Source organism: Drosophila hydei, unplaced genomic scaffold, assembly GCF_003285905.1.
Source record: "Drosophila hydei strain 15085-1641.00,03,60 unplaced genomic scaffold, DhydRS2 tig00008122-arrow-pilon, whole genome shotgun sequence".
In the NCBI taxonomy this organism is placed as follows: domain Eukaryota; kingdom Metazoa; phylum Arthropoda; class Insecta; order Diptera; family Drosophilidae; genus Drosophila; species Drosophila hydei.
The window spans coordinates 4,380,074-4,405,515 of record NW_022045833.1 but is presented as its reverse complement, the minus strand read 5'-3'; the positions used below and the strand labels follow the sequence as shown (position 1 = coordinate 4,405,515).

At 37.6% G+C, this 25,442-nt stretch overlaps 5 protein-coding genes across 14 annotated transcripts in view; 2 read left to right on the top strand and 3 right to left on the bottom strand.

Annotated features, from left to right (window-relative positions):
- Positions 1-8,454, bottom strand: LOC111593829 (DENN domain-containing protein 1A). Of its 4 annotated transcripts, XM_023306863.2 has the most exons (10): positions 7,947-8,453; positions 7,571-7,768; positions 5,086-5,356; positions 4,973-5,026; positions 4,650-4,910; positions 4,115-4,576; positions 2,684-2,716; positions 2,093-2,599; positions 1,220-1,783; positions 1-959 (listed from the first exon to the last, which is right to left on the bottom strand). In XM_023306863.2, exons 1-10 carry the CDS (start codon positions 7,961-7,963, stop codon positions 426-428), a joined length of 2,901 nt encoding a protein of 966 aa, XP_023162631.2. In that variant the 5' UTR covers positions 7,964-8,453; the 3' UTR covers positions 1-425. The 4 variants fall into 4 exon arrangements, with proteins under 4 accessions (XP_023162631.2, XP_023162632.2, XP_023162634.2 ...); XM_023306864.2 differs by lacking the exon at positions 2,684-2,716; XM_023306866.2 differs by lacking the exon at positions 1,220-1,783 and having other exon boundaries at positions 7,947-8,452.
- A 1,824-nt stretch (positions 8,455-10,278) lies between these two features.
- LOC111593942 (activating signal cointegrator 1 complex subunit 1) lies at positions 10,279-11,706 on the bottom strand. Its single transcript, XM_023307030.2, has 4 exons — positions 11,439-11,706; positions 11,284-11,380; positions 10,950-11,214; positions 10,279-10,890 (listed from the first exon to the last, which is right to left on the bottom strand). Exons 1-4 carry the CDS (start codon positions 11,578-11,580, stop codon positions 10,339-10,341), a joined length of 1,056 nt encoding a protein of 351 aa, XP_023162798.2. The 5' UTR covers positions 11,581-11,706; the 3' UTR covers positions 10,279-10,338.
- A 162-nt stretch (positions 11,707-11,868) lies between these two features.
- Positions 11,869-13,698, top strand: LOC111593938 (putative methyltransferase C9orf114). The gene is made up of 2 exons (XM_023307020.2): positions 11,869-12,743; positions 12,807-13,698. Exons 1-2 carry the CDS (start codon positions 12,011-12,013, stop codon positions 13,541-13,543), a joined length of 1,470 nt encoding a protein of 489 aa, XP_023162788.2. The 5' UTR covers positions 11,869-12,010; the 3' UTR covers positions 13,544-13,698.
- A 9-nt stretch (positions 13,699-13,707) lies between these two features.
- Positions 13,708-19,369, bottom strand: LOC111593939 (palmitoyltransferase ZDHHC15B). Of its 4 annotated transcripts, XM_023307024.2 has the most exons (8): positions 18,555-19,325; positions 18,348-18,469; positions 18,087-18,193; positions 17,061-17,298; positions 16,763-16,928; positions 16,576-16,705; positions 15,661-15,774; positions 15,479-15,586 (listed from the first exon to the last, which is right to left on the bottom strand). In XM_023307024.2, exons 1-8 carry the CDS (start codon positions 18,688-18,690, stop codon positions 15,568-15,570), a joined length of 1,032 nt encoding a protein of 343 aa, XP_023162792.1. In that variant the 5' UTR covers positions 18,691-19,325; the 3' UTR covers positions 15,479-15,567. The 4 variants fall into 4 exon arrangements, with proteins under 4 accessions (XP_023162791.1, XP_023162789.1, XP_023162790.1 ...); XM_023307023.2 differs by lacking the exons at positions 15,479-15,586; positions 15,661-15,774 and adding an exon at positions 13,708-14,209 and having other exon boundaries at positions 18,555-19,369; XM_023307021.2 differs by having other exon boundaries at positions 15,137-15,774; positions 18,555-19,329.
- A 196-nt stretch (positions 19,370-19,565) lies between these two features.
- LOC111593940 (cAMP-dependent protein kinase type II regulatory subunit) overlaps positions 19,566-25,442 on the top strand; it is a 41,158-nt gene continuing 35,281 nt past the window's right edge. For 2 of the 4 annotated variants that reach the window (XM_023307025.2, XM_023307028.2), the window contains exons 1-2: positions 19,566-19,677; positions 21,419-21,614. The gene's annotated coding sequence lies outside the window, so the exon portion shown is untranslated. Of the gene's footprint in view, positions 19,678-19,715; positions 19,807-21,418; positions 21,615-25,442 lie in introns of those variants that run through there. The other 2 variants (XM_023307027.2, XM_023307026.2) reach the window with 2 other exon arrangements.

The following is a 25,442-nucleotide window of genomic DNA, read 5'->3' as shown; positions in this document are numbered from 1 at the left end:
TTTTTGTTTAAATATTTATATACATGTATATTTTAAATAGAATTTTTAATTGATTTGTTAAGCTAATTGGATTAAATTCTCGCTATGTGCTAATGCTTTGTGTGTCTTTTTGATTTGGAAGTCAAATGTATTTGTAATATTTTTTATTCTCTTTTGAAACAGTTGCTCATTAATTTGATGCTTCTGCATTTCGTTTTTTTTTGGTTTTTTAATAAGCCGTTAATAGTTAACACAAGTTTTTTGTTGTTCTCGCTCTATATATCTAGCATAATATTATTTAAGGTTTCGTTTGTCTGGTATATCATATATCGCCTAGGCCTAGCTATACGTATTTATATATGTATATATTTGTATATAATACAATACGAATCATAAATCTAATCACACTTATTTTGGTATCTTTTCCAGTTAACGTTGCCTTCACTCTAATCAAAGGTCGTCCAGTTGTTCATGCCCTTGCCGCCACCTGCACCTGCTGTTAAAGCTGGTTTTGTAGTGGCACCTGTAGCAGTTGTTTCTGTTGATGTATTTAGAGAGAACTGATCCAATCCGTATTTACGCAGTAGCTCAAAGTCATCATCCGGCGGCTTGGCCCTGTTGTTGCTACTGCGTTGATTTTGTGGTGGTAGCGGATTCACCACTCGGTTCGTAACAGCCGCCACTGTGGCCATGTGCTTAGGCGCAAAGTAGGGATACAATGGATTATTAACGCTATTGCCGCCCCCAACATTGTTGATTACACTGCTGTTAACACCAGCGGGCAAGGTGCTGGACTTGGATTTGTGATTGCTGCCAAAAGTTTTGCCAAGCGTCGGCAATGGACGCGCATTCTGATTTAGTGGATCAAAATCCTCCAAATCGAAGCTGGTATTGTTGCTATCGTCCAGCGATATCAGATCATTCATGCTGTCCTGCGGGTTTGGTTGAGCGTTGTTGCTGCTGTTACTGCTGCGGGGTGACTGTGAGTACGAGGAATACAATATATATGGATACAGATTAGTAAGGATAAACTTCTAAAAGTTGGGCAAGCTACACGGATTAGTGAACTACAATGCAAGCGGATTAGTCGCAAAGCTACAGAAGGGTCTGCCCATTGGACTTGGAATTGATTAAGAGTATTTGGGGTCAGCTGGATGTGTTAGTATGAGTAGTGAGGGGGTGTAATACCACAACCGGGACGATTCTTAGTTTTAAATAGACGCGCAGCTCTGTGCTGTACCTCTCTCTTGGCCCGCGGCGTTGGTATGGGCGCTGAATCGGAGCTCTGGGGCGATGATATATTTAGCTGCGAGAATCGTGAAGCTGCCGTCACGAATGAGGCGCAGGACGAACTAGACGATGCCGATGCCGATGAAGCTGACGAGTTGTTCGAGCTGCGCATCGAATTGTTTTGTTCATCCTGCCAGCAATTGCGCTCCAGACGATTGATGCCAGCGCTGACAGCAGCCGCTGTGGCTGCCACCACTACATTGGCACTACATTGACGTCGCGGTGGTATAGGAGGCGATTGCATATCTGGTGGGTTATCAAAGCTTGAGTCTGTGCTGGCCAGCGGACGGACCTTAGTGGGCGTTGAGGTGTGCCTGGGGGGCTTCAAGTTGTTGATTGGATATGGATTGCCTCTAGTGCTGTTGCTTCCATTGCTGGTGTTCGTATTTGGCGCATACGGATGATTGTAGTAGGCGGCAGGCTGTGATGCTGGCAGCGTAGGCGGCGGTGGGCGTGCCGGCGGTGCGCCACTACGTAAGCGCGTGCTGTGTTGTTGCTCAGCGTTGGGCTTTAGCTGCGTGTCGAAGTTGACGTTTGGCGATGGCATTGCATGTTTGTGAAGTTTTGGTGTTTGGTGCAAGTTTCGAGAAGATGAGGCAGACAGGCGACAACAAATAGACGGACAGACAGACGAGACGAGACAACACAACACAACACAAGAAACACATGAAAAAGGCAATGAAAAGAATGAACATAAATAACATTGCTGATATAACAACAACAGCAACGAGAATAATGAGAGATAGAACAATAAGCGTTAAGCAACTCTTCGACGCTAGAGCAGCTGCAGCCGTCTCTCGTATTCACGCACTAGACTACTTACGCTTCGATCGACGGCGGGCGTTTTGAACAGCGGATGATTCTGCAGCTCCTGCGACAGATTCATCTCCGATGAACAGATCGAGCTTGCCGAGCTAACAGCAGGAGACGCACCCACAATATGATCGAAATGAGCATTATTCGGCGCACCCAACGCATAGCCATTCGCAGGTATATGGCTGCTTGAACTGGACATAACCAGCGGCACAGGAGCGCGTCGTTGCTGTGGCAACTGCAGCATTGCTTGCTGTTGTTGCTCGCGTGCTGCGCTGCCATTCAAATTGATCTCACGCTCCAGGCGTTTGCTGCACACCGGTGAACTTGGCGCCGAACGATGCGTGACTTTACGCCCGTAACCTCCTAGGCTATTGCTACTGCCGTCAGGTCGATCAGAGTGCTGAGGGGAGCTCAGCCCGAAATGGAATTGATGATTAGGATTATGATTGTGGCCGTTGCCGTTATCCCGCCACTTCTTGTATGCGGTCTTAACACCACGCGAGCTCTCCTTCACCTTTAAGTAGAGAGAATTTGATTAATATAACACTTTTGCTCCAATCTTAAGCTTACGAATGAGTTTAATAAAGCTACCACTCACCGATTTAACAGCAGACTTAACAGCTGGATTAGTCTGCAAAAGTGATTCGCATTTGGTGATATTACAGAATTTATATATATATATATATGTAAAAAGAGGATCAATCAAACCCCAGAACGAGCATTAAGCACAGAAGCACAAACGTGAGTTCCAAGCCGCGTATATGAAAGACAACGCACAAATATTAAATGACACATATATTAAAGTATATATATATATATATTAAAATATATATGTATATGAATAGCAGTTAAAATTACAATCAAACTACTATTAAAAACTAATTGTTAAGATGGCAATGATGATAAAAGTATAGTTTAATGCAATGAGGCTTGAAAAGTTGTTATTTTTGATAATGATTTCAATTTATGGTTAAACAAAGATATCCAGTTTTGTTGTTTTTTTTTTATAAATTAGTAAAATGGCTTTTGATGGTTTTGTTGGGAATTTGTGCGTACCCTATGATATAAGTAAAAATATTGGCTTGTTATTATGGCAAAAGCTTTCAAATCGAGTGATCGTTGTCACTAAACTATGTTTTTTTATACAAAAGTATTGATAACAGAATAAAGTAGCTGCTGTGCAGCTTAACAAATTTACCTCTGCTAAGCAGCTGTAAAATAGTAGTGCACTGTTACAGACATATGCGCTGTCTGCTAAGCTACTGTAAAAAGTGTTACATCTGCTGGGCCGCTCTTGCATTATAATTACATGACATTTTAATGATTTGGCCATTTTACAAAAAAAAAAGAAGGAAATTTAACAAAACACAAAATGATATCAAAACTTTAAGAAAACAAAAATACAAAAAAATTTTGTTACACAATTAAAAAATATTTTAGTTTTGCCAAAAAAATTCAAGGATTAGGTGCATTTGTTGGTTAAAAGAGAAATAGAGATAAGGAAGATAGTAAATCAATAAGACTAACATTTGTTTGGTTTTTGTGGAAAAGGTGTTTTGTGTGTTTTTTGTGTTTGTGGAAATTCTATTCGTATTTTGGTGGTGGGCGGTGGCAACCAGTCTAAAATTTGCTCTTGGTAAAGACTCGCGAAACACTGCGCTTTCCCAAATAATACTGTGAAATAGATTAAATTAAATTAAAAAAAATATTGTTGAGCGAAATAGACGAACGAAAAAAAAGAAAAGAATCAAAAAGTAATCTTAAAAATTACGACACAACATTTAGAGCGGGAAATAGCGGAAGAGCGCAGAGGGCTAAATCCATGTATTATGTTTTCTAAACCAAAATATTATAAATAAATAAATGCATTAATAACGATAGAACCCAAGAATGTATCACAGCTAAAAGTGGGCAATGGTTGGATGTGGAATCGTATTGCACTATGATGAGTATGGGTTAGGGCAACTGAGCTAACAGCCATGGAACTAGGGCTAGGACAAGTAGATGGAGTATCTTCTGCGTAGCTCACCTTGTCCTTGACATGCTTGAGGAAGACATAGTTGCGACCGCGTTTCTTCATCTTCTCTGCATACCGAACTGTTTCCCGTTCGAATTCATCTGAAAAGCCCAAGCCGCTATTTAGCATTTTGAGTCGATCGTCAATGAACTGGGCGAAAATTTGCAGCTCCATCATTTTGGTAAGAAACGGGCGCAGGTGGGCGGGTCGAGATTCAATGAACTTATCGCGATTAAACGTTTTGCAGGTATCGTGAAACTCAACAGCATCGCGATAGCCGCCAATCAGTTGTACCAAAGCGCCGAGAAAAATTTTGGAAATACGATCCCCGATATGATCCTGTGTGTGGCTTAAATGTTTCTTAAGCTGCGACACAATCTCTGGAGGCAGTGCGCGCACATCATCAAACGGAGTCTCCAACATTTTCGTATCACAGTTTAAGATCACAACTTCACCGAGCTCATCGGCAGAAACCTGATGCAGAATACCAGACGGTATTATGTAATTATTATACAAGGAAATGAATAAAACATTGTTGTATAATTACAGTTTCGAGCACTGGCTCTGGCACACCAATTAAATATGGCATAGGTGCGCCCAAGTAATCCTTAAACTCCCAGGGCAACACAGGTATGAATATATGCTGCCAGACCATGGGATAGAGGAATGCATTGGCTGCCTGTATACACGAGGATAGTCGATCCAAATGACTCGATGTGAATATAATGCGACGCTCGGCAAGCATGGCAGCAAACACACTTATCATATCCTTAGAATCCACAAAGTTATAATAGAGACTTAGATTTTGCTGTACGAGATTGAGTAAATTAGTTTTAAATATTTAGTAAATAAATATCGATTGAGACTTACATTTTCTGGTATGCTAGGCAGCTGAAATGGCAATGGCCGTTCAAATGTAAAATGCTGTAGAACAATAGAAATTTTTTTACAATATACAAATATTTTTCATTTCAGATACTCACGCTTTGCCCACTGTTATAGTATACCGTTAGACTCCCACCCGCATCAGGTATGCCTCTGTTGTATGCTTCCGATAGAAAGGTACGAAACTCATTTAGATCAGTGCGTTTTAAATCTGCTAACACAGTTAACAGCTTGAGGAAAGGACCATGCCATGGTAGATAGGTGATCAGCACCATCGCTGTTTCCGTTTTCGGATCGTGTCGACAGAAGCCAAAACGCCATTTCGAATCGCCTGTTGTGTGCACGAAAGAATAGGATTGTACAGAGTCCCTATAGAGGAAATTTAATTGAAGATTAGAAATTGATAATAGATAGTGAGTATGTATGTGTGTATATAATAAAAATCGTAATAAAAAATTTAACTAATTATATGTACATATTTATGCAGATACCCTCTCTCTTTCTTTTACAAAAACAAAACACTAAGAACACTATCCTATATTCTTCAAATATTGTATTGTCTGTTACAACATTGGGAAGTTGTTTGTTTAAGTTACATACGTACATACTATAACCTGATTATTATGGCATATCCGCTCGTCTATGCCATAAACCTAAATGACCTTGACAGCAACAAGCAACAGCAGCAATCGTATTTCTCAAGAAATGCTTCATCGCACTTGTACATACATATGTATGTATATACAAACATTCGTGTTGGGGCTTTACGAATGACTAATGCTTGACTGGATCATGTCTGACTCTACTTCTTTTTTAGCGTTGCCTCTTAACCCAAATTAAAAGCATCTGGAAGACGGACTTAACTTCCATTCGAAAACCGCACAAGAGAAACACTAAATAGAATCGAAAGTCTTTAGAAGCTAAATATTTAGTAATAATATGGGATTGTGTTAAGTGGTGTTTCCTTTCGTTGCTGTTTGCCTTTGCCTTTGTCTCATTGTGTGACAATTTATGTGCGTTGACGATTATGAGCATACCGCATATGCATATGTATGTAAATACATACATATGTGCGAATAAAAGCACAACAACAGTTATTCGTACTGAGCTCTGCTTTCAATTCGACGTCGTTTGGCCTCCATCAGTTTCGCTTTGCAGCTCTTTCGCATTTCGCAGACGATTTCGTGTTGTTGGTGTTTTATTGTAGGCGTTGGATTATGTGAAGTCGTTAGATGCGCGCATTATTTAATAAAATATGCTAAGCAGGCAAGCGACAAAATCGCAACAGCAAAATTGACAAGGAAGCTAGCTCTATCTCGCTTCCACTCAACTCGTACATGTCGGTGCATTGACTTTGGCGATAACTGTTAATTACAATAATGATAGCATGCCGGAGGGAGAGAGAGAGTGACCGAGAGAGAAATCCAAACCTAATGAATTAAGAGGCTGTCTGTTTTGTTGTTTGGCTATACGTGCTCCAACGGTGTTTAGCGTATGTACATATGAATGTGCCGTTTTTCTGTTTGTTTTTTTTTTTTTCGGTGATCTTTGCTTTGCGCTAATGTTTATAATTATTATTAATTTTACTTTGAAGACATTTCAACAAACGAAAATTCATTAGTCCAGCGTTTGGTCCGCTTCCCAAATTGTGTTTATCAGTGTATATTACCGTGCGATAATAATAGTAAGCAGAAGGGTGGGCGAACAGTAAAGACAACTTGTTGCCCAGTCTTATGGCAGCTGCACATATAAAACCAGAAATGTTTTCAGCGTGACTAACGGAAAGACAATTGACGCACACATACATGCAGATCTGCAGATACATATGTGTGTAACTGATACAGTGAGGAAATACTTGCTATAAAAACAACAAGCGCAATGTGCGAAAATGAACCGCGTTCAACGTAATCCGAATGAAATAATTCACCAATACGCCATACAAACTGGCGCGCACACGTAAGTAAACAAACAGACAGAAAAACTATACAACAGGTTATACAATTCATGGACAAACTTGAAGTGGACGCTGCCGCTGTCGTGACTCATCCAGACAGTGCAGCCAATATCACCTTTTTATGGTCAAATCGGGGTTTTTATGGTAAGATTTCGCCTAAAAATTTGGCTAGCTGCAACTCTGCCCGCTGTTCATTTATATAATCCATTTTGTTTTTATAACTGTGTAGTTGTGTTTAAAATAAAGTTAATATATCTAATAATAATATATAGTTAATTGATTTAATCCCTTTATATATATGATAATAAAACCAAGTGTATGTTCAGCTATAATCAAAACATTGAAGCTATAAATTAATACAATCTATGAAACATATGTGCATGTTATAAAAACCTCAGATAGGCCTTTCTAAGGCCCCGCTAAAATTAGCTACACAAAAAGCAAGCATCACTGATGATCATAGCTGTCTGCGACTGTTCACCCAGTCAGGCAGCAAATATCAAACGGAACATCAACGGTCATTGTTCTACTTGCTGTTGTTATTGTTGCGGTTTTGTCTAATGTGACTAATCCAAACTAAGTTGAAATATGCATGCGTAATATTGTTATAAATTTGCAGTTGGACGCACCTTACGAGATCGCAGGGAAACGCAAACGATGGGATACCATTAAGCACCTCCTTATCGCGAAAGCCCTCCGGGAAGCTTTCTGTAATAATGCCAGCGGGTGTTGCGGTTCCTCCACCATTACGATTAACACTGCCACGATCGATGCCGTGTGTGGGTTTGACTTCACACCAAAACTCAAAGAGTTTCTTTGCGTCGTTTCTGTCAAATTGACAATAATTGTTTTTTTTTTTATTAATAATAGTATAGTGTAGTATAAAATGATAAAAAAAAAAAATTTTCACTGTAGTTGTTGCGTTCAGTGGTCATCCAAGCGTTACGCCCACTGCATAGTTTATTTTTCCAGATGCAAGTTTCCGAAAGCGAATAAATTACTTACTTGATACGTGAACCCATCTGAAGATTTATTTATTTTTTTTTGTTTCTAGCACATGTTTTAATCAATTTTAATAGGTGAGTTTTTTACGATTCTTTGGAGCTATTTTTATGTATTAATTTGTGTTTTGAGTTATATTGTCAACAGTAGGAGCAGCAGCCCGCATAAATATTCACAGTCGGCTGTTCACTGTGACTTTTCCCTTCTCTTCTTTCTCTTTCGCTTTGTCGAATCACGGATTGGTTTCGCGACGTCATTGAATCATATCATTCATTGTTTTTCACTGGCTATTGCGATTGAGATTGCGATTTTTCCAATTCTTTAAAGAGCACCCTTCATTTGATTCTGGGCGTTTGCTTGGCCCCAATATTTATTGATATATTTGGCACACTTATTTTCATGCAAAGTAGTTGGAACAAAAACACTTTCAATGACAAAAACACTAACAAAAAATTAACGCATCGACGCAAACCAACCAACTCCGACGGCAGTTGCACTTGTACTCGATGCTAATATTTCATACTCGATACGCGTATAGTCAGCTGTATTATTTTTATTATTGGTATTTTTCTACCGACACCTATATTTTTTCGTAGCAACTCTAAAGCAAGGCAGTATATTTTAATCGATAAGAGGAATCTCATTAGTCCGATAATATTCACAGTAAGCATTTTATTTTTCAATCGGCGCGTATTTCACGATATCTTGGTTGTTTGCCCGATCCGTGAAAATACATATTTCCGCTGGGCAAAGCCGGAAAAATAAAAATATTTACAATTCGAGCTATTCATGCATTTGTAAAATATCTGTATGTGAATTTTAAAATATATTATGCAATTAGTCGATTATCGGCAATCCAGTGAATATAGCATGCAACATTTGTAGACCCCGGCATCGACATCCCCGCAAACTATTGAACCATAACTAACTATGCCAACTTGAACGAATTTTCGATGTTCCTTATAATCGCCACTCAAACATAATAAGGGACCACCAGAATCGGTGTTGCAGGAGTAGTGTTGTAACCAGCGCACAATTGGGATGGTCTAATTTCTCTATTAAATGCTTAATGGCAATCTACGCGAGATTTTCGATTGATAGTGGTCTCTATCGGAAAAGTCTACAGTTTCAGTTTTGTCCCAGCCAGTTACAAGGAACTCTTCCAGACGTTCCGGCAATTGTTGAAGTGTATCGTTTAGGAGTAATCTATGATTTGAATATGATCTGTGGTATGGTAAGAAAATCAATAAATGTCGAACTTTTACGTTTCCCATTCACATCCATAACGCTCAACTTTTGAGTTATCCTTGAGCACTATGACCTGATCAAATAATATGTCCTCAACTTTGGGCGCACATGTATATCTTCCTATCATGTCGCAGTCTGTTACATTTGAAATTTTGTGCTCCCCCAAACGTACAAATAGTCTGTGGAATAATTATGCAGAATTTAAAGAGCCATCAATTTTTAGTGTTGTTAACTGTCCGGTTCTTATAATTTAAATAATATAAGGCATATAAATATATACATTATGCAGGCCGTCATAGAATATAAGTACGTATTAGTCAAGAGCTCCTAAAAAGTACGTCTGTACTAAGATAAGCTCATTCTCAAAGAGTCAGACTTTCGAATCACAGTCAAAGACCAACACTTCAAACGGAATGTGCCATATCCTTTAATAAATATATTATTCTACTATTCATTTGCTCATAAATTTATTTAATATACTTGTTAGCTATGCCCGATTTTTACCAACCAATACAGATAATTTCCATAAAAAATAAGGTGCCAAAGGATTGTATCTACAAATGAATGATTATGCAATAGCTAGTGTTTACGTTTAGGTGATAGAAATATTTAAAGTACTCACCTAAGAATAACATTCGGAATTAGGGCTGGATATATGTATTTAATTTGTAGAAACTAGTTGACTATTTATATATATATATTACATCAGCTTTAGCAAATGCTAAAACGGATAACATGCATAGGGCGCGACTCAAGGTAGCGATGTTCATTGCGAATGTAATTGTATACTACAACTGAACTTTTATAGAGACTGGTACATCAATAGAGACTGGTATGATCAATCAATTTTTAGTAGAGAGCAACATAAATACAGGCTCATTAGTTCTAAAATATAATGCTACATACAACGCTTTGATAACCTTTCCATAACATATTTTATTAATGTTTTGCTTGGTTTTGCAAACACTTCTACTTAATAGTTATGATTCAATACAACTAATGGGCAGTCTGATTTCTTCAATCGATTTCAAAAAATAAGTAAAAACATGTACTGATTGGATTAATAACTCACAATAATTGATAATTCAATATTTTTTATTAAGGATCCATTGTGTGTATACCATCAAAGAAATGTGGGGAAAAATGTTTAAAATTGTAATGTACTTGTTATTTTATAGAAGTCATCCACATCCTTGGACGAGTTGAGCACACACATTTTCACTTCGTTACATAGAGCGGTTCCGAAATCAAAATCACCAAAGCGCTTAAGGATCTCGCGTGCATCAAAAGAGTTTAGGTCATTCTTGTTCAGTTTCTCCTTGCGATGGCGAGCATTAAGCACCGTCACGTGTAGCTTGATGCTATCTCTTTCAATGTTGTCAGCTGCACAAAGACCTGTGCCTTGGAAATGCTTTAGGCACTTGTCTGCAAACTCTTGTACCTCTGGCGATTCCACATGAGCATAGAGCACTCTGGTAGCGCTGGGATCATCGTTCATTATTTCAAGACCTTTTATGTTCAGCACAAATGGTGTATTTAGATCGGCCAAATACTGACGACACGTTTCAAGTTCTTTGGTAGCTTTTTTGCGTTCAGCATCATCAAGCAGCACATAGATACCCAAAGTGAGATGAATGCAGCGCTCTGATGTGAAAAGCTCTTCATCGATGCCTGGCAGTTGGGCATCCAAAATGCTTTGCTGAATGATTATAAATATCGATTATCAATTCAAGCTTATAGATTATAGCCAGTGCTTACCTTTAGTTCGATGAAACGTTTCTGCACTTCGCCCGTATTCAATGGGACGGCCAAAAAATGTGTGGGCCTCATTCGCTTGCGTAAAGAGTCAACGAGCAGTCGAATTTTGCGAAGCGCAGCACAAACATTTTTGCGATCATTGGATTGAATGAGTAAGTCATTGGACGCTTCATTCTGACGTGGAACATAGATTTCTGTCTGAGTTTCTGTTTCAATGCGACGCTTGGTGGAACCTTTGAGACCAATCAGACCGCCATAGAAAGATCTGCAGGCATATTTTGGACATTCACTTAACATAAATTCCTATAAGCTTAACTTCTAACAAAGTACTCACTTGGGCACGTGAAGGGCCAGTTTGTAGTTGCCATTGGACAACTGTTCAATATCACTTTCCGCACTATCGTCCTCAAAATCATCATCGGCATATAGATCTAAGTAATAGCCAACTAAACTCTTCTGGCAGGCAGCACAAAGAAGTCAATTTATTACCTGGTTCTTGGTAGCCCTTTGAATTTTTCTCATTGGCGGCGTTCCATTTGCTGCCGCCGAAATCTTCGTGTACCGTGTTTACCCGATAGTTGCGATTGTTACTCATGCGCTGAGTAGAAGGAGCTAAAACTTTGCGACTCATTTTATTCGTAAAATTGTAAAAATTTATGTTTTCAAGTTTATTGAGAGCAAATGCTACTTTTACTTTTCCCAATGATAGTTTTTCATATTCAGTTGGTATTATTTACTTTACATATTTAAGTAGAGCTGCCACATTTTGCGTTTTTACGCCAAAATACGTTTCTTGCCTTGGCTACTTTTTTTTGATGAATTTATTTTTTTCTAATTATTTTTTTTATATTTAGATAGCAAAAAACTGCAATGATAATTATGATGGACTTACCTAGAAACTTGCAGAATTCATTGCAAGATATACGATACTCGATATTTACATAAATAGTTCCAACTGGTTCCGGAACTTATCGAGCTCACACGTGCGAATAAATAATAAATTTGTATTTGATGTTATTCGCAACAAGTTAAGAGTTTAATTATAATAATAACGCTTAAAGATGTCTGTGACAGCTGCGAACAATCGCTATAGCAAACCTACAGAGCCACATAAATCATGGAAAAAGATTAACGAGGAACGGAAGGCGCTCAAACGTCAACGAAAACAGGACAAGGCTCTGAAAGATCTGAAGAGAGCACAAGAGCTTGCTGCCACACTTGTCAATGAAGCAGCAAATGAAAAAGAAGCAGTCAAGACAAATCCATCAACTATCAGCATTGCCGTGCCTGGCTCCATATTGGAGAATGCCCAATCCGCGGAGCTACGCGCCTATGTGGCTGGCCAAATAGCACGAGCAGCATGCATATTTCGTGTCAATGAGGTGATTGTCTTTGACGATGTTGGCGTGGCAACCGCCCGTGAGACAAAGCGTAGCTATGAACAGGATGATGCAGACAACAATGGTAATGAAGCGGCCAAGGGGACAAGTACAGTGCGCAGCAGTTCATTGCAGTTGGCCCGCATTCTACAATATCTGGAGTGTCCACAATATTTGCGTAAATACTTCTTTCCCCTGCACAAAGATCTGAAGTACTCAGGTCTGCTTAATCCCCTTGATACGCCGCATCATCTACGACAGCAAAGTAAATTTCGTTATCGTGAGGGCGTCGTTTGCGACAAACAGGCGAAAGATGGCCATAGCTATGCAAATGTCGGACTGTTAAACGATGTGCTTATCGACAAGGCATTGGAGCCTGGTGTGCGGGTTACAGTAAAAATGGAACCACCAAGTGGTAGGTGTCATAGGTTTCTTTAAACTATAACAAAATTAATGTGGATGTCTTCATTTCATTTAGAGACGAGTCGAAAACAGCGTGGTACTTTGGTGAGTCCGGATGAACCGCGACGGGAGACGGGTGTCTATTGGGGTTACCAGGTGCGCATTGCACACTCTCTCTCTGAAATCTTCACAAAATCCCCCTATGCTGGTGGCTATGATGTGACGATGGGAACTTCAGATCGTGGCACTAGCGTGCAGAATGTACCTAACCAATCTGTAGGCTATAATCACGCACTAATCGTATTTGGTGGTCTTCAAGGTCTCGAAGAAGCGCTAGCAAATGACGAGAAGCTGACCGTCGATGACCCGCAGCTGCTTTTCGACCATTACATAAATGTGCTGCCTAAACAAGGTTCCCGTACAATACGCACCGAAGAGGCGCTCCTCATAGCACTGGCTGCTCTACAAGAGAAGTTGCTTCCACATCAGGCGGATGTAGAGTGTGATTTAAGTGATTTGCTGCCACGCAGCGAAGACACTGGAGTTCCAATGGCACGCGATGTCCTTGTGAGCAAGAAAAAGAAAAAAAGGAATGAAGTTAATACAGAACCAAATGAAGTACAGCCAGCCAAAGCAGCAAAACTCAATCCAACGCCCGCGGCTCCAATGCATCCTAATCCATTTAATGATCGAAGAAGATCTGATGTAGAATCGGAATCTACCAGCATGGAAGCAGATTTCGAGGTGGTGCCTGCTGTAACAGGGCGTGCGGCAGTTATTGAACAGAATGACCACTTAAGTCGTTTCGATTAAATTGCTTTTAAACTAAGTTTCTATTTTTCTTTTTTAAATGTGTTAACTATATTGTACTGCTTCAATCTTGGATGTATATATATAAAAGATATTGCAATGTTATGGTGTAACTCCGTATCTTAGCTACAAAAACACAAACTTAATCTATGAATACAAATATTTTCTTTCATTTGTTCAACATTATATTTATACAATTATAGTACACGATTCTGTGTGTCGGGCTCTGTATGGCAGCGTTCGATTTATGCTAAGAAGCAACTATATAGGCATTTTAATAGGCATTATTCAGTCACTTGCACTGTCAAACGTAAGACACGAAAGTATTTTGATAACAATGGTGCACGCACGCTTATCTTTCAACTTATCATATACCAACTAGTACAAAATATATAATCATATATTTACCCTATAGACTAGATACTCGTGTAGCCACCAAAGGCTGCGTTGAATGTATATACACTTCTTCACTACATATATCATAATTATATACAATATGTAGCAACATTATCGCTGCTCATTATTAGCTATGGAATGATCGAGTCCTGAAAACGCGCCTCTGGCAAAAAGTCCTCCTCCAGTTCGATGCGCGTGTCACTATGATAGCCCAGCAGTGATTCGGTATCCTCCTCTAGATGCCGTATGGGATAGCTAATGCCATCGCCGAAGCTAAGGTATTTATTGTTGATGCAAATCAGAGAATAGATTCACAGAGTGCAAAACAAATAGAAGTCAAATTGAATATAATTTACAATAAAATATTTAATAGTTCTAGTAAATCTGTGTCTGTGTGTTTGTTTGTTTATTTGTGTGTCGTTTGAATTCGATGGATGATATGTAGAGATTGTGCAGTGCAATAAAGAAAGAAATTGCAAGGGAGATCATTTAGATAGATTATAGAATTTGCATATGATAAAAAGATATGTGTACTTTTTATATAAATGAAAATATATTTGTAACCCAGCTTTCGCGCGTACAAAAACGTTTTTATACATAAATGTTATAAAAAAACTAAAACTAATAACTAGTAAACTAGCCAAAATATAAATCAAAACGTTAACCGAAATTAAACTATTAAAAATTAAGATTAATAAAAGCATTAAAATGCGATCAAGTTTAAAATTCATTCAGTATTATCTTCCTTCTGTTTTTTTTTTAAATGTGAGCTGTGTATACGTATATATATACGATCTTAATTGAACGTTATTATATTACATCAAGTCGTGAGTCTTTTGTAACAATTAGGCCATTTAGTAAGATTTGCTTTAACAAACTAACAATATTTATATTAACGATTGCCAAAACGTTTTTAAATGGTTTTTTATCTTTATATAATATGTGTGCATACGTATTCTGATATTACAAGTAGTATACATACACATATGTCTTATTGCACAAAGTAACTCTCAATAATTATTTTATGCTTACTTTTAATAGTATATATGTGAATATATATATATATATATATATATATATATATATATATATATATATATATATATATATATATATATTAATATATATATTATATATATATATATGTATATATTATTAATATTAATATATGTCTATATATAACTATATATAAATGTATGCGTTCGATGTTTATGAATGTAAGGCAACTGGGCAAATGGTGCTACAGGTAATAAGAGTTGTTTTACATTTTACGGTAAACATTATATCTCATCTATAACCATTCATAAGACTTACGAGTTTATATTCAATACACACACACATACAGACACTCCCATACACAATCACACACGCATATACTCTGGTAGCCAGCATCGCATTGATTCAAATCAAATGGAAACACATGCTACTTGAACTGATTTGCATTTTAGACAATTCGATCGTCAGCTATCGCAGATGGAATGCCATTCAGCTGAAGAGGATCCTTGGGAACTACCTGATCGCCGATCATTATAACATGGTTATTTGTCGCTGTCTTCGTTGCTGGGACTGCATCTGCTTTTTGATCTATGTTGACAATTACTGGACTAGACGGTATTAGTGGATGGCTGTTGCTAGATGATTGAACGTTGTCTGGCTCCAGATGAGGTTGATGATTATTAAGTGGTATAGCGTCAATCAACTTATCTGTGTGGTTGACATCTAACCTGCTGCTGGCTGCTGCTGCTGCTGAAGTCGTGTTGCCCATCGCATCATACCGTTGGCCAGTCCCACTGCCAAATTGATCACTAGACGTTGTGAAGTACAATCCATCGCCCTTACTAATTGAGGTTTTAGTTGTCGTGTTTTTCCAAATTTGTGAATAAGCAAAAGTATTTGGTATTTGTTAACAGTGTTTGATTGAAAATTGTGGCGATTGTTGTTTTTGTGGATAATTGCAATTTTGTTGTAGTTGTTGTTGTTGCTCTTTGTTAGATAGTTTTGCGCTTTATACAATTTGGTTGATATATACATTAATATTGTACAATATATCAAATGTGATTGTTGTTTTAGTAAGCATTTGTTAGCATCAGCTTTTAAAATAATTAGTTACAGACCTATTTAAATCTTACAGGAACTAGACCCCTAGCTAGAGCTAGTTGTAATAGTAAATGTTAAGAATTTATAACTATTATTATCACAATCGGATAAGGGCCATTATCCGTTAATTAAACACTAAACACTAAATTAGGTCAATTTTAGTAAGACTTTTGATAACTGCTTAGAACTAATAATGTATCAAAAGACTTCGAATAACATTTGTTTTTTTTTTTGTGTCTTACAAAATTTGCTATTTTTTTTAGCTTTACAAATTATTGTCTTAAACTAACAGCAAGAATGTATTAAAAAATGTAATTAATTTAATATTTAGTGTGCAGAAGTGCAAGTACTAAAAAACTAAAGCGTTTCATTTCGCCAAAAGGTGAGAAAGTAATAAGAGAAGCGTAAATTGCAATAGGCAATGAATAGTTATAATTAAAAATAAACAAAACACACAAAAACAACAAACAGTGTAGCACAGATTAGTAATGTATGTATCGAATGATGAGATATATATATTTGTTGTATAATGCATGACGTACCTGGTAAATACGGGTATAAACCATAGCTGCCATCTGTCACCGAAAACCTCGCAAAAGTTGGCATATCGACCCAGATTATAGCCATTTTTATCCGGTCCACCAATGTTAAAGATGGGCGCACGAAAAGCCTCTAAGTAACGGAAAACATATTAGCATAAGGATTTAATGTACATTTAAAAGATATTACCCAGTGTGGTGCGATTGACGAGAACCAGATATATGTGATATCCAAATAAGCTCACCAAGCTAATGGCAAACATTATCGATATGAAGAACAGAAAGAGTATGTGAAAGCGTCCCATGCCGCTGCCGGTTGGCTGGCCCTGTTCCGAGACAGCAAGACCATTTTCATTCTTAACATTACATCAAATATAATATATATGTATATAAAGATGTATATTCGCATTCATTAACTATACAGCTACCAGCTAAACAAGCAGTGAGGCAGCTACCATGCATAAAATTTAGCTGTGGGCTCGACTTACCTGAACGAACTGTATGAAATCGTGAATTGTGGTAAAAGCCACGTAGAGGCAGTAGACCAGCGCGTAGCCCAAAAATAATACGAAAAACTTATAATTGGAAAAGTTAACGCAATTGTTCACCCATGGACAATGATGATCCATTTTAAGCACACAGCAACTGCACACGCTGCAATGATGCGATCGATCCGGCTTGATGATCTTGCATTTCTCACAGAATCTAACAGAGCCATTGATTGTACTGTGTGTAAATAAATAGATATGGGTACATAGTATACAATTATTTATAGTATGTGCAAATATTTATAAAAAGACACCGTTGTATGCTTAAATTAATTGCCCAAATACTTTTTCAAATTCATTATTCAATTTGTATCATTATGTTATCGTAAAATATGTAAGACATAAATGGAGATTAACAAACATATATTGGCTATTTCGATTTACCTAACCACAGATATATATTTGAATCTAATTTATTTAAATTTATATAAATTAAATGTAATTTATTGCGTTTTATCATTCCTTTAAGGCCACGTATTTATCAGACAATCATTTTACTCTATCTCAGTCTTTAAAACTTTGCTCTGAAAGCTTTGTACGCGGCATTCCTGCTGCATATCTTATTACTTCAAAACAATATGTATATAAACAGAATGTTGTTTAAAAAATTTCAAAGTTTTGCAGTTCTTTTCGTATATAAACAAAAATCTTATCTGTTTCGTTTTATGTGACAAACATTTTTAAACTTTCAGATATCTTAAGCGAACTCAACAAAAACTACGCTGACTAAGCTGCCTACACACAACCACAAGCTTATCAGTAGTAGGAAACTATATTATTCAGCTTCCCGTAGAAATAGTTTGTCGTGAGATAAGTTCTTTTATGAGTAACGTATTTGAGACACCTGAATGCAAAGCAAAAAATTTCGAATTATACACTATTGCGCTCCAATTAATATTCGGTAGTTTTACAATTTAACGTATCTAAAATTTAAGTACAGCTGTTTTTCTATATCGATTGTCTTACCGATTTGTAACCGGCAAACTGCGCGCAAAATTGTTTAAAATACGCTTTTGAGTCTCTTGGTTGTCGGCCCGGAATAGCTGATTCACTTCTTCATCCGGAATGCGCCACTGGAATAGAAAATATTTTCATTTATCAAATTTCGATGTGTACACTGTGAAAATGTAAAAGTTAAACTTGCGTGCGATAAATTATCACAGTATTCTAGCCTTATCAGCGTGTGAATCATAGAAGTGCACGTGCATGTATTTGTATTTGCTTTACCTGAGCCGGAACGCGGCCCACTGGCGTGTTTATTGTTTGCCAATAGGACCACAGGAACAATACAAGAGCGATATGATAGAAAATCAGCATAAATATCATCGCAGCACGATTCTCCGTTTTCACTGTAAGTAGGGCGAGAAAGAGTGAGAGAGAGAGAGGAAGAGTGTATCGTTTACGTTCTCTGTGTCCGATATTTGGGCTACTCACGAACACATAGCTCCACCACATAGGCATAGTAGGACCATGCGATCACGCCGAAAATGAAGATAACGGGTATCCACTTGAACACGGACAAGCAGCAGCTACAAGGAGACCTCCTTCGGCGATTGTCCTCGTTGCCCATATTGCCGTACAGAGGGCACGGCTCTACGTGAATCTGCGAGGCTGTGTATGTTTGTATGTCTTCGCGACGAATGGATGTTTCTGTTATCGCCACCACCTCTGTCGTCGCCAGCTCCAGGCTCGTTTAGGTTACTTGTTCTATTATGTTGAGAGAGTGGCAGTTCGTTCGTTTTTTTGTTCCTTCGTTGTTTCGTAAATCACAGTCAGTTGATTGTCGCAAACAATAGGCGAATACACATTGGAGCTTGGTTGCGTTTTCCGTTTCAATTTTTTTTTTTGTATACACAGACACTTTTGCTGATTGTTTTTTCTCTTTCAGCTGGAGCGAGTGAAAGTGATTGAAATTAGCCTGTAGCCATATTCTGTATTGCTTTTGGTTTTATAAAGCCATCGCGTGCTGGTAAGAGAGCCAACTTCCAGCAACGTGTTAGCGTTAATATATAAAATTTACGAAGTTAATAAATAAATATAAATTTATCCGAACCGATGGCTCACTCCAAGAATGGTCTGTGGTGAAGAGTGATGTGCAAATATGCTTGCGATGTTGATAATATATCGATATATAAAATGGGAAGCCTGACAATAATTTGTTATACTTATGGCAATTAAATAGAGACAAAAATTTTCAAACTAGAGTTGTTTTGCTTTGATTAATAAGATACTTGTTTGCGAAGAAAATGCAGCTTAAAATTTAAAATAATATGCCAAGATCGAGTGAAGGATATCGAGCCTGTTCAATTGAACAGCAGCGTTGCCAGATAAACAAAAATAGTTCATATCATATTGTGACGTCACATGGGCTGCCAGCTAACTGGCAGCGCTGCACACAAACGATACCACCGGCTGAACAAAATGTATCGAGCCAGCCCAATAAGAATCCAAGTTTCAGTATTATAGTAACGTGTGCCGTCGCCAGTGGTAGATATATATTTTGTCCGATATCGGATTATGCGTACTGCGTGCGTTTAAAATCACACACACCAAAAGAGTAATTAAAACCAGTTAATAAAAATTTGATAAAAAATAACTGCAGTGTTGACAAAAAAATTAAACAAAAAAAATCCAATTGCAAACCTTTTTAAAACAATTCACATTAGAAATTTTTGATTGTGCAAGTGTATGTAAAAATGTGCGCGTAATAAAAAACGAGGGCGCGATATGCACGAGGAGCCAAAGGGGCGGTCGGTCGGTCGGTGAAGGAGGCGGTGCTGTGGGCGGCAGTCGGCAGGCTCACAAAAAAAAAAAAACAAAATATACATACAAAAAATTCTACCTATCACTTTTGCCAGCTTGTTGTTGTTGTCGTTGCCGACGTCGTTGTTGGCAAGGTTTTTGGGGACGCCTGTTGGGGCTTCTCCTCGTTCTTCACGTAGGTGGTGGGGTAGGTGGGGGCAATCAATAAACGCGCTTCGACTAGGCCGCAGGTCAAAAGCGTAAGAGGGGAGGAGAATAGGCAGAGAGAGAGAGAAAGTGTAACATTTGGCGAATGCCGGCTCAAAATGTTTAATTAACAGTTAAGTGCTGCCCACTCTAATAAGAAACATAATCTGTATATCATTCTAATCAGTTGATCTAATTGTGATAACTAGACATGTGTGTGCTTGTTTTTTATTACTTAATTAATATTTATGCGCACATATAACATATGTCTCAATCATTGATTAGTTAATTAAAAAATTTAATTATTAATTAAAAGTTTCTTAACACATAAAGCTAGCACACATGTGGATTGGCATTTCGGCTTATCAAATTGGAGGCTTGGTGGGGTTATTATACTAGCGAAATGCAACGGCCAATTGGGGTCATGGTCAGCGTTGCCAAACGGGCGACTTTTAATAAGCCAAATGCCAATCAGAGCAGCGGCAGGTGTACTAACACATGCACACACATTTTGTAGGCCTGTGTGTGTGTGTGGTGGGAGTTGTGCAAGCGAAGAGAGAGCAGAGAGGAGAGCAAAGAGAGAGTGAGAGCAACTGCTGCTCGGTAGACAGGTCCGAAAAGCACAAAGCACAAGTGCAAATAAACAATACAAACAAATGAGCGAGGCACACACCAATACTCACATACATATTTATATATATATATACATATTTATATATATATATTTATGTATATTGCACTACAAACATACTTAACAAATTGCTGTGCACACACGCAGAAAATATTCAATGTTTATTTAAGCGCAAATAATTCACATACACACACGTAATTAATTAAACAATTACATTGCCAAAAAAAAGTAAACGTATTGCGTGTGCACATGAATACCTTATAATATATATATTGCTTTTTTACGAGCTTAACAACTTTGTATTTCGCATTGGAGCAAACAAATATCAATCAGCTCATCTTATTGGACTTGTTATATTTTTTGCATTAGCGAAATGATAACGGTAAAGGCAGCACAATTTTTTTAATTTGAAAAGAATTCATATACATATATTTACAAAATATAGCATTTCTCGTTTTCAATCACATCAAATAAATAAATATAAAATATTTTGTTGATACACAAAATAATTGCGCGACAGCAACAACTACAGTATCAGCAGCAGCAACAGTAGCAGCGCAGCAGCCGCACAAAGTTGAAGCTTTGATTTGGTCGTAAGAGCCTTCGCCTTTGCCGTCGCCGTCGCCTTTGTCGTCGCCTCCGTTTTCGCCCTCGGTTTGCGCCCTCCGATAAACCCAAACAAGCCAACCCAAGAGTAACAAATTAAATTTGGTTTTAGCCAATAGCAGCAGCAACAACAAAAACAACAAGAGTAATCAAAAGAAGTAAAAAGTCAGCAAGCGGAGACAGCAAGTAAGCGCTAGAGCTGAGCAGAGCGGAGCACACAGCAAGAGTGAGAGAGACAGAGGGACAGAGAGAGGTAGGGAGAGCGAGCGAAACGTCGTTTTGTGGTCTAGCAGCAGCGTCAAAGTCAGGTGAGTGTTGATACTTGTTGTTATTGTTGCTTTCCATTAGTTTCTTCACGCGATTAAATATTTTACGGGCTTATCAATAACTCCCCCAAGGGTGACATTTGCTTGATAAACAAATAAATTCGCTGAGAGAACGGGTGAACGGCAAACGAGCAGTCGGTCGGGCGTGCGGGTGGCAACGTTGACAATTTCAGCTCAAGTGTGTGCATCAAGTGGCAACGCTGACATGCACTTACACATATACCTTAAGTAAATAGTTGCACTTCTTACTGTGTTATGTGACATTCATTTATATTTCGCTTTAAAACACATACACACACATCCATCAAACTTCGCCATCTATCAACATTAGCGGAAGGCCAACGGTCACATTAGTCACGCGCACAGCGAGCAGCTGGTGACGTACTTACTGGCAGCAGCCAGGAATGGGACTGGGAATGGGAATGGATGGGAAAAGGAATGGGAAAACGAATGGGAATGGCAATGTTACAGGAACTGTCGTTGAGTCAGTGGGCTTGCGGCTATGGGCAGGGGAACAGAGCAAATACTTGCGTAGCATATACAATTCTATTGCCTACGGCAAGCTACGGCTTCCACTCATCGATTCTCTTTCACTCAGTACTTCCCTCGGTTGCGGCATTGCTGCTAACGGTTTTATTCCCATTGAGTTGTGCCCGTAAGCCAGATTCCTTGCATGTCCGCACGTTTCCTGGACGCAGCTTCAGCGTCTTATTTTCTTTCGGCCAATGGGCCGGGGTCGCTTTATTGATTACGAAGCGCCGAGCAGTACGGCACGATGAATGTAATACATTATTGGAGCTTAACAGTTAGCCATGCTGTGTACGCAGCCTCCATTGTGGGCTGCGCCGGTAATTAGGCATAGAGCATATGTAAAGCTTGCAGAGAGCTGTAATTACACATATTCTTTTCTTACGCATGTTCATAAAAAATGAAATTATATACATATTATATATAAACATGTATATATATATATATTATATATATATTTATTTATATATATATATATATTTTTATGTAAATATATTTATTTATTTTTGCCCTTTAACTAAGTGTAGAGTTTATTGGGGGCTCATAATAAGTCAAGAATAACTTTTTTGAGTATGCCACAGCTCAAAGGCATTTTTATTGACAATAGAGTAGAGGCAAAGGAGCTTGGGTTCTATCTTTCTCTCTTTATCTCGCATGCTCTCTGAGTGTGTGTGTATTAAGGGCTTTGCCATTGACAAGGGTTTCGTTTGTTGTTGTTGCTTTTGCTCTTCACTTTCGTCTTGTTGCACGTGAAAATCCCATCATGAGACAAGAGGCAGGACCTTTAGAGTTGTTGCTGTTGCCTTTATTACTTTTTCATTTCTCCTTCCTTCTCGGTCTCTTTCTCTCTCAAGCGCCCACTTTTTAGCTCTTTTCATTTTCTTGTTTCAAATTTATGCATTATTTCATTAAAAGAAAAAATAAAAATCATTTTGAATAGCTTTTCAAGCGGGTGAAAATGTTTTGCGCTGCTCTGTAGACAATGCGTTTTCTAATAGGAATTCTTGTTGGGAGCTCGGCTGCGAATGAATTTCAAAAATAGAAACGAATGTACATAAAGATTGAATAAACAAAGATTTCGAAAACCTAGCTAAAGTACGAGGCGTATGCGCAATTAGTTTGGCCCCTCAGCTGTGTGCAGGTGTTTTTGTAGCTGGCCAAAAAGGTAAATGCGTAAATTTGAACAAACTTTACTGAACTTAGCTGAACGCAATGTTATTAATTAGTTGGCAAATCAACAAAATTTGCTTTTTATGATTAATTATTTGTAAATATTCACGAAATGAGATTATGATTCAGAAAATATTGCGCATAATTTGCAAAAAAAAAAAAACAAAACTTTGTTATTTATTCTAAATGGCCCACATTTTGTCGTCTTATTGCGTGGGAGTTGGCCAAATGAAATGAACAATGAAAAGCGTGACTAACGATAATCAAGAAAGCATATATACATACATATAAATATATATATATGTGTATATATATAAAACACACTTATAGAGCATATTTATTTTGCTCAATCATAAAATATGCTAAAAAGAAAATGATGTTCAAAACATGCTAATGAAAATTCTGTTTAATTGCCTTGCTATGTGTGGCAAGAGCCCGACAAGAAAACAAAAAACAACAACCTTCAAATATTTCCAGTTTCTGTTTTTTTCTCTTTGAGCTGTTTGCTTTTTGCTCTTTGCTTTTTACGCCGCCAGCGGCCAAGCAAACGATTTGCCAAGTTCATCAATATTTCCATTTAATTTTCAATTTATGTATTGCGAGCACTTAACAATTAGTAATTAGGCCAATAGATAAAAGCCAAGTTGGCATAGGGCTAAAGCAAATTACAGCCCAAATAAGCCAAATAGAATTTTCAATTGGCAACAGGCAAATAAATAATGCCAAAAAGCTTTACCAAATTTGAATATTTGGCTAACATTGATGTAGTCTTTAAACTAAATCTGAGATAAAGCCAAAAATCCTTACACTCTTTGTTACATATTTATTCTAATTTGCAAATTATGCTAATTGGAAACTAAAATGTATATATTCTTATTGTCAATTGCTTTAAACCTCAAAATGGAACGAGTTTCTAATTGGAGTGAATATTTATTTTAATAATATATATACTATCATAATTTATACGCATAAGATGGTGCACATATCACATTATTATTCTGATAAGAATTCGAATTGGAATTAAAGATTTACCAATTTATTTGAGCTTCAATCTGTTCTCTTTGAAATAGAACTATTCTTTATATAGATACGATTTTTAGCGAACAGCAAAACAGGGTTTCCTTATATAATTTGAAGCACATTTATAGCTAACGATAATGAATTTTACTTCACAGTTGAGTTCCAAGCAAAGCGCTTGTCTAAAACATAATCCTCTTTTAATGCTCCATTGAGTAGACAAATAAAGGACACGCCCCCACCTATCACTCTCAAATCTCCGCTCTTTGTTCAACCGAACAAAAGCCAATGAAGCTTAAGAAGCTCTTTTAGAATTTAATGGAGTTCAATCTCTATTACCTTATGTGCCAATGGATATGCGTAAATGATTTGAAGATAATTCTTTATTTTTTTATTGGGCAAGTGAAAATGCGCTGAGAAAATTTCAGCTTAATATAATATAATATAAATAGTGATTAGATTAAAATGCTTTCGTACTTTTTATATAAGAGTACTTTAAAAACTGATTTCAGTGAATTTAAAAATATTTATATCACAAATACTGCTAAAAGAAACTTTTAGAAAGACTTTCGAATATGCCTTTCTTTGCCTATCTATTCCAACATAATTGAAGACAACGTTCGCTCTTTAAAGATTAAGTAATAGCACACAAACTAAAGATAAGAAAAATAAGTAGATAAATTTCATTAGACAGTATATGTGCTTTTTCTGTATATATATATGTATGTGTCGGCTGATAAGGTGCGTTTAGCACGTGAGCAGCAATTGGGTTGACACATTTAAGCAGCCCGAAAAACTAATAGGCAATAGCTTTAAACAGATTGCGTATACGTCGTGTTGTACGACAAGAGACAAGAGCCAAATAGCAAATACTAAATGACTTTTAAAAGCCAATTAACGCACGATATCTGCGACTCTTGACATGCCAATGTGTCAATATGCCAATGTGCCAATATAGACTGTCAATATGTTCGGCTTGTCAAATATCGAAAATCGCTTCGATATGTCGCACGCCCGCCCGCACTACAACAACATTAACAATGCTCGTTTTGACAGTTGTTCGGCAATATACACAGGGCGGACTATCGGGGGGAA

Coding starts and splice junctions, on each gene's coding strand:
- LOC111593939 (XM_023307021.2), bottom strand. CDS start 18,690: ATGGGCAACGAGGACAATCGCCGAAGGAGGTCTCCTTGTAGCTGCTGC. Junction 18,470..18,554: donor TGTGGTGGAGCTATGTGTTC/GTGAGTAGCCCA, acceptor CCCTACTTACAG/TGAAAACGGAGAATCGTGCT. Junction 16,929..17,060: donor ATTTCATACAGTTCGTTCAG/GTAAGTCGAGCC, acceptor TGTAATGTTAAG/AATGAAAATGGTCTTGCTGT.
- LOC111593942 (XM_023307030.2), bottom strand. CDS start 11,580: ATGAGTCGCAAAGTTTTAGCTCCTTCTACTCAGCGCATGAGTAACAAT. Junction 11,381..11,438: donor AAAGGGCTACCAAGAACCAG/GTAATAAATTGA, acceptor GCTATTACTTAG/ATCTATATGCCGATGATGAT. Junction 11,215..11,283: donor CTGGCCCTTCACGTGCCCAA/GTGAGTACTTTG, acceptor ATATGCCTGCAG/ATCTTTCTATGGCGGTCTGA.
- LOC111593938 (XM_023307020.2), top strand. CDS start 12,011: ATGTCTGTGACAGCTGCGAACAATCGCTATAGCAAACCTACAGAGCCA. Junction 12,744..12,806: donor AAAAATGGAACCACCAAGTG/GTAGGTGTCATA, acceptor CATTTCATTTAG/AGACGAGTCGAAAACAGCGT.
- LOC111593829 (XM_023306863.2), bottom strand. Junction 2,600..2,683: donor TTAAGTCTGCTGTTAAATCG/GTGAGTGGTAGC, acceptor CTCTACTTAAAG/GTGAAGGAGAGCTCGCGTGG. Junction 1,784..2,092: donor CGCCCGCCGTCGATCGAAGC/GTAAGTAGTCTA, acceptor TTCGACACGCAG/CTAAAGCCCAACGCTGAGCA.